This window comes from Oncorhynchus keta, chromosome 18 (assembly GCF_023373465.1).
Source record: "Oncorhynchus keta strain PuntledgeMale-10-30-2019 chromosome 18, Oket_V2, whole genome shotgun sequence".
NCBI classification, from domain to species: domain Eukaryota; kingdom Metazoa; phylum Chordata; class Actinopteri; order Salmoniformes; family Salmonidae; genus Oncorhynchus; species Oncorhynchus keta.
In genome coordinates this window covers 45273693-45293462 of record NC_068438.1, presented here as the reverse complement: position 1 = coordinate 45293462, position 19770 = coordinate 45273693, and the positions used below count along the sequence as shown (strand labels likewise).

The 19770-nt window shown below is 45.9% G+C and overlaps 1 protein-coding gene across 1 annotated transcript; it reads left to right on the top strand.

Moving 5' to 3' along the window:
* The first annotated feature begins 14092 nt into the window (after positions 1-14092).
* Positions 14093-17968, top strand: LOC127908836 (extracellular calcium-sensing receptor-like). Its single transcript, XM_052468526.1, has 6 exons — positions 14093-14310; positions 14618-14918; positions 15016-15804; positions 16183-16410; positions 16643-16766; positions 16906-17968. Exons 1-6 carry the CDS (start codon positions 14093-14095, stop codon positions 17820-17822), a joined length of 2577 nt encoding a protein of 858 aa, XP_052324486.1. The 3' UTR covers positions 17823-17968.
* Positions 17969-19770: the final 1802 nt, after the last annotated feature.

Here is a 19770-nt window from a genome sequence, read left to right as displayed (position 1 = left end):
AGAATCCTGAGTTTTAAGTCTTTAAGTTAAGAATTGACTGATCTATGATCTACACAGTGTTGAATGCAGTCATTTTCACCTTTGAAGGTTATGTACATCAAAACTCCTTTTGGGTCAATCTAACCACTTCCGGTTGCTTCAGGAAGCTTAGAATCGGCACAGGTAGACCTCATAGTGAGCTGATGGACTGTCATAGAAGACAGGTTCATAAGGCATTCATAACCCACATAGGCCTCAGGTTGAATTTAGAGGTGCAGGCAATGTATTCCTATGGGGAGAGAAGTCAATGCAAACTGTTTGAAGTAAACACCTTCTTTTAACTGTTAAGAGTTAATGCCACAGGGTCAAGGTTAGGCTTGCACGGATCGGGAGGACCTTAGGAACGTACCCGAGGTCGAATTGTGCTTCTCACCCTAACGGTTCTCTCACTGTCACCCAAAAGCAAATGACATTGAGGGCCAGGCTTCATTTTGGTTCTGCTTTTTTCAAGGTCACTGCACTCAGAGCGAGCTACGGTCAAGCGGGGCGTCTCATTGAACTCGGCACAGTCTGGAGACTATGGTGATGCCATTTTTTGTGTTGATTTCAGAATGCCATTTTGGTGATGGTCCCTCTCCGTTTAAACATATTGCAAATGTACAAAAGTCAACTAGCAAGTCAGTGTCCATCAGTCAATTAGATGTCATTTTGACACCAAACTGATACCAATTGACACCAAACCCACTTTTTCCAACTCATTTAGAAGCCAACTATCACATATGTCAGAGCAGGCCCATAATTCACAGCGCCATTAGTTTAAAACATAATAAAAACGTAAAACACATAGTTACGTTCTAGCTGCGGGTCCAGGTCAGACATTATGTGAAGGCCTATGTGAGGCGACCCCGAATCCCGAGTTTCGGCTCGATAGGTCCTTCGTTGCCCGAGTAAAACCCTAATTGGTGCTGAAAATCCATTTTTTCAATGCCTTGCTATGGGGTCCTTGAATGAGCTATCGGACCGAAACGTTGGGGTCCGTCTCTATGGCCCGAGCCGGTTTCAATGCACCTAGTCTTGTGTCTCTGAGACTTTTCTAAATGTCGCCATTTTCGTAATGGTCAAAATGAATTGAAGTCATTGCAAATGTACGAGGCTATTTCTCGGTCCGAGAACCTTCTAGAGCCACCTAACTCACCACGCACTATCGACCCGAGGTCTAGAACAGGTTTCTAAAGTTTCGGAACTCTAGGTCTGACGGTTCTTTTTAGCTCGAACAAAGCTAACTATTGGAGGCACTGTCTGTCTCTACAAACCCCAATACGTCCCTCCTTCCAAGTTGTGTGTCTGTGTGATTTAGTTTTCCTTTGAAATTTTATGGGAAAAATGACTGATTTACAGTTCATGGGGGTTGCCTAATCACACATATGAAGTTTTGGACAGATCTGACTTTTTAACCCCTCGAAACAGCCCCTGAGACACCAATTAAGGCACTTCCGGTTGGCACAGGAAGCTATAAGTCAACACATATCCTCACTGGGCTATGCTTTTACAGAATCCTGAGTTTTAAGTCCTTACGTTAAGAATTGACTGATTTACACAGGGTTGAATGCACTATGTCTATCAAACTGCAGGCAGGTAATGGAAAAACACTTTTAGGGTGATTTTAACCACTTCCGGTTGGTCCAGGAAGCTTAGAATCAACACAGGTAGACCTCACACTGGCCTGATGGACTGTTACCAAAGACAGGTTCATACGGCATTCATAACCCATATAGACTTCAGGTTGAATTTAGGGGTAAAGGCAATGTATTCCTATGGGGAGAGAAGTCAATGCAAACTCTTTGAAGTAAACACCTTCTTTTAACTATTAAGGGTTAATGCCACACGGTCAATGTTAGGCTTGCACGGATCGGAAGGACCTTAGGAACATACCTGAGGTCGAATTGTGCTTCTCACCCTAACGGTTCTCTCACTGTCACCCAAAAGCAAATGACGTTGTGGGGCAGGCTTCATTTTGGGCCTACTTTTCTAATGGCCGCTGCGCTCAGACCGAGCGAGCTACGGTCAAGCGGGATATCTCGTTGAACTCGGCACGGCCTAGACATTATGTTTATGCCATTGCCTGCTCTCTGTGTCTTTGAGAACCACACTTTTTCACTCCATCCTTGCTGTGTGTGCGTGTGAGAGCTTTTCTTTGACATCTGTTGGGAGAAATGACTGATTTACAGTTTAGGAGGGTTACCTAGTCACACATATGAAGTTTTGAAAAGATCTGACCTTTTTCACCCTTGGAAACTGCCACTGTGACATCATTAAAGGCACTTCCGGTTGGCACAGGAAGCTATAAGTAAACCCATGTCTTGATTGACATAGAAACTTACAGAATCCTAAGTTTTAAGTCTTTAAGTTAAGAATTGACTGATCTACGATCTACACAGGGTTGAATGTAGTCATTTTCACCTTTGAAGGTTATGTACATCAAAACACCTTTTGGGTCAATTTAACCACTTCCGGTTGCTTCAGGAAGCTTAGAATCGGCACAGGTAGACCTCATAGTGAGCTGATGGACTGTCATAGAAGACAGGTTCATAAGGCATTCATAACCCACATAGGCCTAAGGTTGAATTTAGAGGTGCAGGCAATGTATTCCTATGGGGAGAGAAGTCAATGCAAACTGTTTGAAGTAAACACCTTATTTTAACTGTTAAGGGTTAATGCCACACGGTCAAGGTTAGGCTTGCACGGATCGGGAGGACCTCAGGAACGTACCTGAGGTCGAATTGTGCTTCTCACCCTAACGGTTCTCTCACTGTCACCCAAAAGCAAATGACATTGAGGGCCAGCCTTCCTTTTGCACCTTCTTTTTTTCAAGGTCGCTGCACTCAGAGCGAGCTACGGTCAAGCGGGGCGTCTCGTTGAACTCTGCACAGTCTGGAGACTATGGTGATGCCATTTTTTGTGTTGATTTCAGAATGCCATTTTGGTGATGGTCCCTCTCCGTTTAAACATATTGCTAATGTACAAAAGTCAACTAGCAAGTCAGTGTCCACCAGTCAATTAGATGTCATTCTGACACCAAACTGATACCAATTGACACCAAACCCACTTTTTCCAACTCATTTAGAAGCCAACTATCACATATGTCAGAGCAGGCCCATAATTCACAGCGCCATTAGTTTAAAACATAATAAAAACGTAAAACACATAGTTACGTTCTAGCTGCGGGTCCAGGTCAGACATTATGTGAAGGCCTATGTGAGGCGACCCGAATCCCGAGTTTCGGCTCGATAGGTCCTTCGGTGCCCGAGTAAAACCCTAATTGGTGCTGAAAATCCATTTTTTCAATGCCTTGCTATGGGGTCCTTGAATGAGCTATCGGACCGAAACGTTGGGGTCCGTCTCTATGGCCCGAGCCGGTTTCAATGCACCTAGTCTTGTGTCTCTGAGACTTTTCTAAATGTCGCCATTTTCGTAATGGTCAAAATGAATTGAAGTCATTGCAAATGTACGAGGCTATTTCTCGGTCCGAGAACCTTCTAGAGCCACCTAACTCACCACGCACTATCGACCCGAGGTCTAGAACAGGTTTCTAAAGTTTCGGAACTCTAGGTCTGACGGTTCTTTTTAGCTCGAACAAAGCTAACTATTGGAGGCACTGTCTGTCTCTACAAACCCCAATACGTCCCTCCTTCCAAGTTGTGTGTCTGTGTGATTTAGTTTTCCTTTGAAATTTTATGGGAAAAATGACTGATTTACAGTTCATGGGGGTTGCCTAATCACACATATGAAGTTTTGGACAGATCTGACTTTTTTAACCCCTCGAAACAGCCCCTGAGACACCAATTAAGGCACTTCCGGTTGTCACAGGAAGCTATAAGTCAACACATATCCTCACTGGGCTATGCTTTTACAGAATCCTGAGTTTTAAGTCCTTACGTTAAGAATTGACTGATTTACACAGGGTTGAATGCACTATGTCTATCAAACTGCAGGCAGGTAATGGAAAAACACTTTTAGGGTGATTTTAACCACTTCCGGTTGGTCCAGGAAGTTTAGAATCAACACAGGTAGACCTCATAGTGAGCTGATGGACTGTCATAGAAGACAGGTTCATAAGGCATTCATAACCCACATAGGCCTCAGGTTGAATTTAGGGGTAAAGGCAATGTATTCCTATGGGGAGAGAAGTCAATGCAAACTCTTTGAAGTAAACACCTTCTTTTAACTATTAAGGGTTAATGCCACACGGTCAACGTTAGGCTTGCACGGATCGGAAGGACCTTAGGAACATATCTGAGGTCGAATTGTGCTTCTCACCCTAACGATTCTCTCACTGTCACCCAAAAGCAAATGACGTTGTGGGGCAGGCTTCATTTTGGGCCTAATTTTCTAATGGTCGCTGCGCTTAGACCGAGCGAGCTACGGTCAAGCGGGATATCTCGTTGAACTCGGCACGGCCTAGAGATTATTATGTTTATGCCATTGCCTGCTCTCTGTGTCTTTGAGAACCGCACTTTTCACTCCATCCTTGCTGTGTGTGCGTGTGAGAGATTTTCTTTTACATCTGTTGGGAGAAATGACTGATTTACAGTTCATGAGGGTTACCTAGTCACACATATGAAGTTTTGAAAAGATCTGACCTTTTTAACCCATGGAAACTGCCACTGTGACACCATTAAAGGCACTTCCGGTTGGCACAGGCAGCTATAAATAAACTCATATCATGATTGGGGTATGCCTTTACAGAATCCTGAGTTTTAAGTCTTTACGTTAAGAACTGATTTATTTACGGAGGGTTTAGTGAGTGTGTGTTATTTCAGAAAATCATAGAAAATCACAGAAATCTCGCAGAGCTCCGCAGCACACTTTAAAAGATTCGTAAGAACAACCTGCAACTGGATCTGTAACCGTTGAAAAAAAAAAAAACACCTATCTGTGAACATCACCAAGGTGTCGTTGTACGATTTCTCTTAAATGACGATAGATAAATGGCTGGTTCTTTTTTATTGACACCGGAGGCTCCTTGACTTTGACGTGAAGTGGAAAAATAATTTCTCTATTTTCATTTTGGACCTTTAATCCCAGATAAATGGCCATAACTCAAAAACCGTTGAGGCCTAGACGCCATCTTGTTCGGGGCCAACTGCCCATTATGCCGCCCCTACGCTCACCGAGTTTCGGCTTCTAAATATTTTCAGTTTTCGAGATAAGGCCCGTCGTGAATCGTGATGTTTTGTAGCAATAGCCATATGATTGCTTATGCCCTCTTGTGGGAATTTCCGGGACATGGGAAAAATGACATAAATCTTATTATTTTTGTAAACGGAAACCGAATGTCCGACAACGTTCATTTGATGACTTCCTGGTAGGTCCGGCCCTGCCGCTCGGCCCGACGCCGTCCGCGAATTTTACAAACGATTTCGGACGTCTAGTAAGGGACCGTACATTTGCAATATGGACTTTCTCACTAACCATACAGGTACTGCCGAAATCTTCCCTTAAGGTATGGCAGGCAAAAATCTGAAGAAAATCAGAACATAATTTTTTTTTTTTTTGAGCTCCCAGGCTCTTATTATGGAAACCTATAGTTTCTATGTGTATCCGTCTCCCAGATTGCAATTCCTATAGCTTCCACTAGATGTCAACAGTCTTTATTCAAGGTTTCAGGCTCCTTTTCTGAAAAACAAACAAGTATTTTGAGTTTTTCTTAGGATACCACCTTAAGTAAATTCGGCTAGTGAGGGAGAGGGAGTGCGCTTAAGGATTTCCTTTCCTTTTGAACATACTGCTTTCCGTAGGAAATATTTTATTTATGTTTTAAGTACCTGAGAATTGAATAGAAATGTCTTTTGACTTGTTTGGACGAAGTTTAGCTTTACCTTTTTGGACTCCTTTGTCTGCATGTTGAACGTGTGGATTACTGAAATCAGTGGCGCCAACTAAACTGACCTTTTGGGATATAAAGAAGCATTTTATCGAACAAAACAACCATTCATGTTGTAGCTGGGACCCTTGGGATTGCAAACAGAGGACGATCTTCAAATGTACGTGATTTATTTAATTGCTATTTGTGATTTTGTGAAGCCTGTGCTGGTTGAAAAATATGTTGATGTGGGGCACTGTCTTCAGACAATCGCATGGATACTTTCGCCGTAAAGCCTCATTGAAATCTGACAACGCAGTTAGATTAACAAGAAGTTACGCTTTTAAAATATGTAAGACACTTGTATGTTTGTTAATATTTAATATTACGCATATTTATTTGAATTGCGAGCCCTCCAATTTCACCGGCTTGTGTTCATCTAGCGGGACAGCTAGCCCTAATTAACTCTAAGCAAGTCAGTTAATTCCTTAGGGATCATTGGGAACCTAGCGTTCCACCTCGACAACATCCAGTGAAATTGCAGAGCACGAAATTCAAATGACTGAAATCGGAATATTAAACATTCATGAAAACTGAAGTGTCATACATCATTTAAAAGCTTATCTTCTTGTTAATCCAGCCTCATTTCATCAGATTTCAAAAAGAATTTATGGCGAAAGCACACCATGCGATTATCTGAGAACTGCGCCCGCACACAAAACCATTACATATATTTTCCAACCAAGCAGAGGCGTCATGAAAGTCAGAAATATAGATAAAATAAATCACTTATCTTTGACGATCTTCATCTGGTTGCAATCACAAGGGTCCCAGTGTCACAGCTGGCTGAAGGACTGGAAAAAGGTGCAGCATGGAAAGCGTACATTTCCTTTTTATGAAAAACCAAACCGTGAAGCTTTGGGGTATGTGCCCTGAAAAAGTCAAAGTTAATTTCCCACAAAACATGTGGGGGAAAAGGGTACCTAAGTATTGTTCTCAATTAGAGACAACGATAGACAGCTGTCCCAGATTGAGAACCATACCAGGCCAAGACATAGAAATACAAAACATTGAAAAAAGGACATAGAATGCCCACCCTAGTCACACCCTGGCCTAACCAAAATAGAAAATAAAAAGTCTCTCTATGGCCAGTGCGTGACACCCAGGTACATAACAAATGGTCCTTTTGTTTGATAAAGTCCTTCTTTATATATCTCAAAAAGTATGTTTCATTGGTGCGCTTGACTCAGTAATCCACCGGTTTCCATCATTCAAAATGCATGCCTTGGTTTCATGCATGTCAACATCAGATGCCTCCTCCCTAAGTTTGTTTTACTCACTGCTTTAGCACACTCTGCTAACCCTGATGTCCTTGCCGTGTCTGAATCCTGGCTCAGGAAGGCCACCAAAAATTCAGAGATTTCCATACCCAACTATAACATCTTCCATCAAGATAGAACTGCCAAAGGGGAGGAGTTGCAGTCTACTGCAGAGATAGCCTGCAAAGTAATGTCATACTTTCCAGGTCCATACCCAAACAGTTCGAACTACTAATTTTGAAAATTACTCTCTCCAGAAATAAGTCTCTCACTGTTGCTGCCTGCTACCGACCCCCTCAGCCCTCAATCTCACACAAATCATCAAGGAACCCACCAGGTACAACCCTAAATCTGTAAACAAGGGCACCCTCATAGACGTCATCCTGAACAACTGGCCCTCCAAATACACCTCCGCTGTCTTCAACCAGGATCTCAGCGATCACTGCCTCATTGCCTGTATCCGCTACGGAGCCGCAGTCAAACGACCACCCCTCATCCCTGTCAAACGCTCCCTAAAACACTTCTGTGAGCAGGCCTTTCTAATCGACCTGGCCCGGGTATCCTGGAAGGACATTGACCTCATCCCGTCAGTTGAGGATGCCTGGTCATTCTTTAAAAGTAACTTCCTCACCATTTTAGATAAGCGTGCGCCGTTCAAAAATGCAGAACTAAGAACAGATATAGCCCTTGGTTCACTCCAGACCTGACTGCCCTCGACCAGCACAAAAACATCCTGTGGCGGACTGCAATAGCATCGAACAGTCCTCGTGATGTGCAACTGTTCAGGAAGTCAGGAACCAATACACGCAGTCAGTCAGGAAAGCTAAGGCCAGCTTTTTCAGGCAGAAATTTGCATCCTGTAGCTCCAACTCCAAAAAGTTCTGGGACACTGTGAAGTCCATGGAGAACAAGAGCACCTCCTCCCAGCTGCCCACTGCACTGAGGCTCGGTAACACGGTCACCACCAATAAATCCATGATTATCGAAAACTTCAACAAGCATTTCTCAACGGCTGGCCATGCCTTCCGCCTGGCTACTCCAACCTCGGCCAACAGCTCCCCCGCAGCTCCTCGCCCAAGCCTCTCCAGGTTCTCCTTTACCCAAATCCAGATAGCAGATGTTCTGAAAGAGCTGCAAAACCTGGACCCGTACAAATCAGCTGGGCTTGACAATATGGACCCTCTATTTCTGAAACTATCCGCCGCCATTGTCGCAACCCCTATTACCAGCCTGTTCAACCTCTCTTTCATATCGTCTGAGATCCCCAAGGATTGAAAGCTGCCGCAGTCATCCCCTCTTCAAAGGGGGAGACACCCTGGACCCAAACTGTTACAGAGCAATATCCATCCTGCCCTGCCTATCTAAGGTCTTCGAAAGCCAAGTCAACAAACAGGTCACTGACCATCTCGAATCCCACCTTACCTTCTCCGCTGTGCAATCTGGGTGCACCTCAGCCACGCTCAAGGTACTAAACGATATCATAACCGCCATTGATAAAAGACAGTACTGTGCAGAAGTCTTCATCGACCTTGCCCAGGCTTTCAACTCTGTTAATCACCATATTCTTATCGGCAGACTCAGTAGCCACGGTTTTTCTGATGACTGCCTTGCCTGGTTCACCAACTACTTTGCAGACAGAGTTCAGTGTGTCAAATCAGAGGGCATGCTGTCTGGTCCGCTGGCAGTCTCTATGGGGGTGCCACAGGGTTCAATTCTCGGGCCGACTCTTTTCTCTGTATATATCAATGATGTTGCTCTTGCTGCGGGCGATTCCCTGATCCACCTCTACGCAGACGACATCATTCTATATACTTCCGGCCCGTCCTTGGACACTGTGCTATCTAACCTCCAAACAAGCTTCAATGCCATACAACACTCCTTCCGTGGCCTCCAACTGCTCTTAAACGCTAGTAAAAACCAAATGCATGCTTTTCAACCGTTCGCTGCCTGCACCCGCACGCCTGACTAGCATCACATTTACATTTACATTTAAGTCATTTAGCAGACGCTCTGGATGGTTCCGACCTTGAATATGTGGACATCTATAAGTACCTAGGTGTCTGGCTAGACTGTAAACTCTCCTTCCAGACTCATATCAAACATCTCCAATCGAAAATCAAATCTAGAGTCGGCTTTCTATTCCGCAACAAAGCCTCCTTCACTCACGCCGCCAAACTTACCATAGTAAAACTGACTATCCTACCGATCCTGTCATCTACAAAATTGCTTCCAACACTCTACTCAGCAAACTGGATGCAGTTTATCACAGTGCCATCCGTTTTGTCACTAAAGCACCTTATACCACCCACCACTGCGACCCGTATGCTCTAGTCGGCTGGCCCTCGCTACATATTCGTCGCCAGACCCACTGGCTCCAGGTCATCTACAAGTCCATGCTAGGTAAAGCTCCTTCTTATCTCAGTTCACTGGTCACGATGGCAACACCCACCCGTAGCACGCGCTCCAGCAGGTGTATCTCACTGATCATCCCTAAAGCCAACACCTCATTTGGCCGCCTTTCGTTCCAGTTCTCTGCTGCCTGTGACTGGAACGAATTGCAAAAATCGCTGAAGTTGGAGACTTTTATCTCCCTCACCAACTTCAAACATCTGCTATCTGAGCAGCTAACCGATCGCTGCAGCTTTACATAGTCTATCGGTAAATAGCCCACCCATTTTTACCTACCTCATCCCCATACTGTTTTTATTTATTTACTTTTCTGCTCTTTTGCACACCAACCTGTACATGACCATCTGATCATTTATCACTCCAGTGTTAATCTGCAATATTGTAATTATTCGCCTACCTCCTCATGCCTTTTGCACACAATGTATATAGACTCCTTTTTTTTCCACTGTGTTATTGACTTGTTAATTGTTTACTCCATGTGTAACTCTGTGTTGTCTGTTCACACTGCTATGCTTTATCTTGGCCAGGTCGCAGTTGCAAATGAGAACTTATTCTCAACTAGCCTACCTGGTTAAATAAAGGTGAAATAAACATTTTAAAAATACAAATGAAACCCGTAAATTACCAATAAACTTCTTCCACACATATCAAACAATGTTCCTAATCAATCATCAGGTACCCTAATATGTAAATAAACAATACAATTTAAGACAGAGAATACCGGAGACCATTACTGGAGATAAAAAACGAAGTGCACGCCCTCACCGGAACACGCAACTGTAACAGCTTTCTTCCTGGGAAGGAGAGGCAGACCAAAACGCAGCGTGGTTAGAGTCCATGTTAATTTAATAAGGTAACTCAAACATGAACAGGATACAAAACAATAAACGTGAAAACCGAAACAGTCCTAACTGGTGCATAAAACACAAAGACAGGAAACAACCAACCACAAATCCCAACACAAAACAGGCTACCTAAATATGGTTCCCAATCAGAGACAATGACTAACACCTGCCTCTGATTGAGAACATTATCAGGCCATACATAGAAACGGACAAACTAGACACACAACATAGAATGCCCACCCAGCTCACGTCCTGACCAACTCTAAAACAAGGAAAACACAAAAGAACTATGGTCAGACCGTGACAGTACCCCCCCACCAAGGTGTGGACTCCGACCGCACAACCTAAACCTATAGGGAAGAGTCTGGGTGGGCATCTATCCGCGGTGACGGCTCTGGCGCTGGACGTGGACCCCACTCCACCATTGTCTTTGTCCATCTCCTTAGCGTCCTTTGAGTGGCGACCCTCGCCGCCGACTTTGGCCTAGGAACCCTAACAAAGGGCTCCACTAACTAAGGGCTCCAGACTGAGGGGCAGCTCGGGATTGAGGTAGCTCAGGACCGAGGGGTAGCTCAGGACCGAGGGGCAGCTCAGGACCGAAGGGTAGCTCAGGACCGAGGGGTAGCTCAGGACCGAGGGTTAGCTCAGGACCGAGGGGTAGATCAGGTCCGAGGGGTAGATCAGGACCGGGGGTAGCTCAGGGCCGAGAGGTAGCTCAGGCGGACTGGCGGCTCTGGCAGATCCTGGCTGACTGGCGGCTCTGGCAGACCCTGGCTGACTGGCGGCTCTGGAGGCTCCATGCTGACTGGTGGCTCTGGCGGCTCCATGCTGACTGGCGGCTCTAGCGGCTCTGGACAGACGGGAGACTCTAGCGGCTCTGGACAGACGGGAGACTCTAGCGGCTCTGGGCAGATGGAAGAGTCTAGCGGCTCTGGACAGACGAGAGACTCTAGCGGCTCTGGACAGACGGGACACTCTAGCGGCTCTGGACAGACGGGAGACTCCAGCTGCTCTGGACAGACGGGAGACTCCAGCAGCTCTGGACAAACGGGAGTCTCTAGCAGCTCTGGACAGATGGGCAGCCCAGGCAGCGCTGGGCAGACGGGCAGCTCCGGCAACATTGGAGAGGAGGAAGGCTCTGGCAGCGCTGAGCAGAGGAGCTCTGGCGCCTCTGGACTGAGGGGCTCTGGCGCCTCTGGACTGAGGGGCGGAAGCTCTGGCAGCGCCAGACAGGTGGGAGACTCCGGCTGCGCTGGAGAGGAGGAAGGCTCTGGCAGTGCTGGACAGAGGGGCTCTGGCGCCTCTGGACTGAGGGGTGGAAACTCTGGCAGCGCCGGACAGGCGGGACGCACTATAGGCCTGATTCGTGGTGCCGGCACTGGTAGTACTGGGCCGAGGACACGCACCTGGGGCGAAGTGCGGGGAGGAGAAACAGGGAGTACTTGGCTCTGGACACGCACGGGAAGCCTGGTGCGGGGGCTGTCACCGGAGGGCTGGTGCGTGTAGGTGGCACTGGATAGACCGGACTGTGCAGGTGCACTGGAGCTCTTGAGCACCGAGCCTGCCCAACCTTACCTGGCTCAATGCCCACTCTAGCCTGGCCGATAAGAGAAGCTGGTATGTACCGCACCGGGCTATGCACCCGCACTGGAGACACCGTGCGCTCCACAGCATAACACGATACCTGCCCCGTCTCTCTCGCTCTCCGGTAAGCACAGGAAGTTGGCGCAGGTCTCCTACCTGGCTTTGCCATATTCCCTGTGTGCCCTCCCCCAATACATTTTTGGGGCTGACTCTCTGGCTTCCTACCGCACCTCCGTGCTCGCTTCGCCAACCCCATTCTCCTGTAACCTTCCTCGCACTGTTCCATCGAATCCCAGGTGGGCTCCGGCACTCTCCCAGGGTAGACCGCCCACCTGTCTATCAGTTCCCAAGTTGTATAGTCCAGATTCTGCTCCCATGTCCCGAAATCCTGACATCGCTGCCTCTACTGCTCCTCGTAATGCCGCCTCTCTGCTTTCGCTGCCTCCAGCTCTGCTTTGGGGCGGCGATATTCCCCTGGCTCTGCTCAGGGTCCTTTTCCATCCAACAAGTCCTCCCATGTCCATGAGTCTTCTGATGCTGGCTGCTTCTGATGCTGCCCGTGCCTGTTACCACGCTGCTTGGTCCTGTTGTGGCAGGTGGTTCTGTAACGGCTTTCTTCCTGGGAAGGAGAGGCGGACCAAAACGCAGCGTGGTTAGAGTTCATGTTAATTTAATAAGGTAACTCAAACATGAACAGGATACAAAACCATAAACCTGAAAACCGAAACAGTCCTAACTGGTGCATAAAACACAAAGACAGGAAACAACCACCCACAAATCCCAACACAAAACAGGCTACCTAAATATGGTTCCCAATCAGAGACAATGACTAACACCTGCCTCTGATGGAGAACCATATCAGGCCAGACATAGAAATAGACAAACCAGACACACAACATAGAATGCCCACGCAGCTCACGTCCTGACCAACACTAAAACAAGGAAAACACACAAGAACTATGGTCAGAACGTGACAGCAACAAACACTACAGCCAAAATGGGAGCCAATTACTAATACTTCAAATTCTAGCTAATTTGTCAACTGAAACTCTTTCTAAAGACGGTTGACATCTATTGGAAGCCCTGGGAACTGCAATCTGAGAGGTCTTCCTTTTATATTCACATTCCCAGCCATTGTATTCAGTGGTGAGCTCCAAAAATAAAATTCTGGATGGATTGTCCTCAGGCTTTCGCTTGCCATATTAGGTCTGTTATACTCACAGACATTATTTTATCAGTTTTGGAAACTTTAGAGTGCTTTCTATCTATATGCATATCCAAGCTTCTTGCATTGCCCAATGGGACTCCCAATGGGACTCATTGCCCAATGGGACTCCCAATCACAGCCAGATGTGATATAGGCTGGAATCGAACCAGGGACTGTAGTGACACCTCCTGCTCTGTAATGCAGGGCCTTAAACCGCTGCGCCACTCAGGAGCCAAAGAAACAACTGGCAAAGGTTGGCTACTTTGAAGAACCTGAAATATAAAATATATTGTTTAACACTTTTTTGGTTACTACATGATACCGTATGTGTAATTTCATAGTTTTGATGTCTTCAATATTATTCAGAAACGTAGAAAATATTAAAAATAAACAAAAAGCCTTGAATGTAGTTGTGTCCAAACATTTTAATGGTACAGTCTGTTGAAGTGTGTCAAATATGTTTGAAAACACTATGTTAAAAGAACTGGTTGGGCTTGTCCCTAGGATTACCAAAAGACAAAGAGCTGGATCAGTGGTTCACCAATCAGGGCCTTCTTTGCGACCATCGGGTTACGTACCCGGGACAAACCATGAGCGAGACAAAAACCTTGTCTATGATGAGAGAGGGAGTTGGGATACTGACAGAGGCTGCACTTATCTATCCACTGCTTGCTCAAATTAGCAGCGTAACCCAGCCTCTGTCACTATCCCACCTCCCTCTCTCATCCTGTACCCCGGGGACACAATAAACACTAGAACCACATCCCACTCGTTGAGAGGGAGTGTATGGGCAGTTCCAGCGTCTTTTACGGGGCACTTTCACCTCTATAAAAGAGGAACCCTTCTGTCTGCCCTCCCAGACACAGGTGCCCTGCTGAAGGCTGGCATGGCACTGAGTACAGGAGTGGTTCTCCGGCTGCTGGTGGTGGTGATCAGGGGTATAGCTGCTCCTGCACCAATCTGCTCTCTGCTGGGCCAACCCGCTTTGCCTCTCCTGTCTGCCGAGGGGGACATCAACATTGGGGCAGTGTTCCCTCTACATAGGAATGCCCTCTTCAAGGTCCATTCGTTCACCTCCAGACCAGAGAAAACACCCTGTATCAGGTATGTGTTGAAAAAAACTGTCTGCGGGAACTTTTAGCATTTACTTTTAGCTGTTAGGGAATATTTCTCATCAAGATAGATTTTTTTGTGTCTCACTGAAATTAGGCACAGTGCTTAAAAACACTATTGTAAATGATCTGTGCATTTATTTTTTGGACATAACAAGTATACACATTGTTTATGTGATACTAAACACAATACTCAACTAATCTCGAACGTTATATTAGTTTTGCTGGCATATCTGATTTATGGCATTTGCGATTCCTAGCTTCAACTAACTTATTTTTGGTTTGTTACCGCTGTCTAGTATCAACCAACGTGAGTTCCAGTTTGCACAGACCCTGATCTTTGCCCTGGAGGAGATCAACAACAGCAGTGATCTGCTCCCAGGGCTATCTCTGGGTTACCAGGTCTATGACTCCTGTAGCTATGCCCCCCTTGCCATCCACTCAGCCCTGGCGCTGATGAACAGCCCTGGGCCTGAGGACAGCCTGGGAGACCCTTCCTCCTGTTCCAGATCTCCAGCCGTGTTGGGTATTGTAGGGGAGTCAAGCTCCACATCCACCATCGGAATATCATCCCTGGTCGGACCATTCAACATCCCTGTGGTGAGACACCTTCTGGTTGTGGCTCTTTAGAGGTAGTTTCATCAATGTCAGCTATGTATGAAAGATCAATTCAAATCTTCCCGTTTCTTCCACACAGATCAGCCACTTTGCCACCTGTGCTTGTCTGAGTAACAAAAAAAAGTTCCCCTCCTTCTTCAGAACCATCCCCAGTGACTTCTACCAGAGCAGAGCCCTGGCAAAGCTGGTCAAACACTTTGGATGGAACTGGGTGGGAGTGGTGAACAGCAACAATGACTATGGAAACAACGGCATGGCCACATTCATGGAGGCAGCGTGGCATGAAGGGGTCTGTGTAGAGTACCAAGAGTCCATCCACCGCACAGACCACAGAGAGAAGCTCCTGGAAGTCGTCAAGGTCATCCGGAGGGCCACAGCTAGGGTGGTGGTACTGTTCTTGACCTTGGGGGAACTCATCCCCCTGATGAATGAGATGGCCCTGGAGGGAGACCCAGGGCTGCAGTGGGTGGGCAGCGAGGCCTGGATCACAGCCAGAATGCTGACGGAGAACAAGGCCTACAGCTTCCTGAGGGGGGCGGTGGGCTTTGCCATCAGGAATGCCAGGCTGGATGGTCTGGAGGGATTCCTAGACAAGGTGCACCCCTCCCAGGCGCCAGACAACACCCTGCTCAGGGAGTTCTGGGAGACTGTGTTCAAGTGCTCATTCGAGGGGGGCAGCAGCACACTGTGCACAGGAACAGAGAGCTTAGCAAAGCTGAAGAACCAATACACTGACATGTCAGAGCTGAGAATATCCAGTAAAGTGTACACAGCTGTATATGCCATTGCACACGCTCTGCACAACCTACTGACAGACTTAAAGAATGACACAGACAGTGGCAAAAGACCAGTCTACACACCACAGCAGGTGAGCAAGCTCCAGATACAACAAAACATAAATAACATATCATATGAATCATCCCACTCTCTGTGTCTCTCCCTGCGTGTTTCCCTCTCTGTCTGTCTGTCTGTCTGTCTGTCTGTCTGTCTGTCTGTCTGTCTGTCTGTCTGTCTGTCTGTCTGTCTGTCTGTCTGTCTGTCTGTCTGTCTGTCTGTCTGTCTGTCTCTGTGTATCTCCCTGCGTGTTTCCCTCTCTGTCTCTCTCTCTCTCTCCGTGTGTCTCTCGCTCCCTCTCCCTCTCTCTCTCTCTCTCTCTCTCTCTCTCTCTCTCTCTCTCTCTCTCTCTCTCTCTCTCTCTCTCTCTCCCTCTCCCTCTCTCTCTCCCTCTCCCCATGTTGTTGAGCAGGTGCTACAGTACCTGAAGGAGGTGAGGTTTAGAGTAAAGACAGGAGAGGAGATCTGGTTTGATGATAACGGAGATGTGGTGGCGTGCTACGACCTAGTGAACTGGCAGCAGGAGGAGGATGGGACCCTGCAGTTCCATGTTGTGGGGCTGTATGATTCCTCGATGCCCCCTGAACAGCGCATTACCTTCAACAAGGGAAAACTGGTCTGGGCAGGGGGCAAGGCAGAGGTAGGACTAAATACATGTTGACTATGTTGCAAAAGCATAGCACATGCATACCTCAAACCACTGCAAATGTAAAACATGCATTCTATAATGTATATATAATCCACATAGTCTATCTCAATTTTCTTCTTTTGCATTGGTAATATATCTTCCATAAGTAGTGACATTAAACCATTTCTGCACGTTTATTTAGATAAAATACACCAATATTCAGGCATGTTGTATTTCTCTACAGGCACCTGCAGCAGTGTGCAGTGAGAGCTGTCCCACAGGCACTCGTAAGGCTGTACAGAAAGGAAAACCTGTATGCTGTTATGACTGTGTACCATGTGCGGAGGGAGAGATCAGTAATATCACAGGTAATATATAATGCATTTAGGGCTACCTTCAATACTTTCAAGCTCTGTCACTGCCCAACAAGACTAATAGATATCAAAAAACACATGACACAGTGACACACTGATTCATGGAATGAATGACGTTCTAATCCTTTTACAGATTCTAACGGCTGCTATCGATGTGACTTGGAGTATTGGTCAAATGAAAAAAGGGACCGCTGTGTGTTGAAACCAGTTGAATTCCTCTCCTATGAAGAAATGATGGGCATAGTTCTGGTGTTTTTCTCCTTACTGGGGTCCGGTGTTACTACTCTGGTAGCTGTTGTGTTTTCAATTCATAAGGACACTCCCATCGTCAGGGCCAACAACTCTGAGCTGAGCTTCCTGCTGCTCTTCTCCTTGACTCTGTGTTTTCTGTGTTCTCTTACTTTCATTGGCCGGCCCTCTGAGTGGTCCTGTATGCTGCGCCACACAGCGTTTGGGATCACCTTCGTCCTCTGCATCTCTTGTGTTCTGGGGAAAACAATAGTGGTGTTGATGGCCTTCAGGGCTACACTTCCAGCCAGTAATATCATGAAATGGTTTGGTCCTCCACAGCAGAGACTCAGTGTTCTGGCTTTCACTCTCATACAGGTCCTGATCTGTGTACTTTGGTTAACATTCTCCCCTCCTTTCCCCTACAAGAACATGAAGACGTATAAGGAAAAGGTCATTCTAGAGTGTAATGTGGGTTCAGCTATTGGTTTCTGGGCTGTGTTGGGGTATATAGGACTCCTGGCTCTCTTGTGCTTTGTGCTGGCTTTTCTGGCTCGAAAGCTGCCTGATAACTTCAATGAGGCCAAATTCATCACCTTTAGCATGCTCATATTCTGTGCAGTCTGGATCACCTTTATCCCAGCTTATGTCAGCTCTCCTGGGAAGTTCACTGTAGCTGTGGAGATCTTTGCTATTCTGGCCTCCAGTTTTGGTTTACTTTTCTGCATTTTTGCTCCTAAATGTTTCATTATATTGCTGAGGCCAGAGCAAAACACCAAGAAACATATGATGGGGAAGACATCCAATGATATACGATATTAAAGAAAGATATTATGGGGAAGACATCCAATGACGATATTATTTTGGGAAAGGCGTCAACCAAAGCCCTTCAGGATGAATACTGACCATTGGCCTATTCAACGTCTTTCTATAATAAACACAGACACATCGTATCTAAGTCAGTCATGGGTTAAAAATCCACAGACACATCATATCCCCAGATCTAAGTCATCATGGGTTATCTAAGACACATCATATCAGTCAGTCATGGGTTAACCTCATCCACAGACACATCATATCTAAGTCAATCATGGGTTAAATTCATCCCCAGACACATCATATCTAAGTCAGTAATGGGTTAAACTCATCCACAGACACATCATATCTAAGTCAGTAATGGGTTAAACTCATCCACAGACACATCATATCTAAGTCAGTAATGGGTTAAACTCATCCACAGACTCAATTGATACCAAAAAATAGAGCCTGGAAACACTGTGCAATGAAGTGTTACTTGAAAGGGGAAGGGTTCAAATCAAGGGAGGAGAGAGAGAGCCTGCTACAGTTTGACTATGAAAACTGCAGAAAACCTCACAATGATCATATGACTTTTAGGAAGCACAAACTGATTCTGAGTTTGGGCATATTTCTTATTTCATTTATTTCACCTTTATTTAACCAGGTAGGCTAGTTGAGATGAAGTGCTCATTTACAAATGCAACCTGGCCAAGATAAAGCAAAGCAGTGCGACACAAACAACAACACAGAGTTACACATGGAACAAACAAACATGGAGTCAATAACACAATACAGTGTGTGCAAATGAGGTAGGATGAGGGAGGTAAGACAATAAATAGGCCATAGTAGATACATAATTACAATATAGAATTTAAACACTGGCGTGATAAGATGTACGGAAGATGAATGTGCAAAGGAGCAAAATATGAAGTTTACATGTGAGAACTACATGCATTCTTCCTGATTTCCCGAACTCACTTCCTTGTTTAGCCTAATTCGTTTGTAGAGGGAAGGTTCTCAGGGTTATGTTGGATGGTGATGGACTGAGATATCAGCCAATGTAAATCTGCTCCTGCCATGGGCTCCATTCCGGTCTCTTCATTAGACATTGTGAGAGATGGTTCGACAGAGAAAGAGCCGGCTGGTGGACAAGATCTGTCATGGGTACATGGATGTTCAATAAGTACAAAAAGTCCTGAACAAACATCCAACAGCACATTATGCCAAGCAGCCATATCTACATGGGTGTGGTCGCACATTATGAAAGTCAAGACAATAATGAAGCAGAAAGCAAATGTATTATTTTGACTATGTTTCTCACTGCTCTACCCCAGCGGCCACTGACAGCCTGCTGTGCTTCCACAGGCCCCTCAGTGACCCCCTCAGTGACCCCCTCAGTGACTGCTGCTGTCCAGTCCAGGTCCAGGTCAGGAGCCCACACACAAGCCCCTTACTGAGCCTCTGTCTCAAAGGCCTGTTCTGGACAAGCATGGTCTACTATCTCATCAAAAACAACATTGACTTCTTAAACCTCTCCTCATAGGCCTGTGGGCCACAACCCAATGGGTGTCAATACACTAATGGGCATGTGGCATTCATACCCCCATCAACACATAGCAAGGACTCAATGAAATGTGTTATAATGAATATATGTGTATTTTCCATGTATGGTGTAATGTATTGGCTACCCTTCATGTAATATTACAGTGGTTGTCATAAACAACTCAGCTGTCTAACATCTCTAGATCTCCAGTCTTACTTGAATTATCACAATGCTAGAGAAAGACACAAATAAATGAAAACACTAGAGTGGTAATTTTCCATGAATTGTGTGACTCGCTTCAGCTGGCCAAATGTATCTAGTAGTAGTTGTAGTAGAAACAATGGTAATAGTAAATCAAATCAAATCAAATTTTATTAGTCACTTGTGCTGAATTCAACTGGTCTGGACCTTACAGTGAAATGCTAACTA

Bases quoted from the DNA above. Each gene is read 5' to 3' on its own strand.
- LOC127908836 (XM_052468526.1), top strand. From the start codon at position 14,093: ATGGCACTGAGTACAGGAGTGGTTCTCCGGCTGCTGGTGGTGGTGATC. The intron at 14,311-14,617 runs GTATGTGTTGAA...ACCGCTGTCTAG, and splicing joins GAGAAAACACCCTGTATCAG to TATCAACCAACGTGAGTTCC. The intron at 14,919-15,015 runs GTGAGACACCTT...TCTTCCACACAG, and splicing joins GACCATTCAACATCCCTGTG to ATCAGCCACTTTGCCACCTG.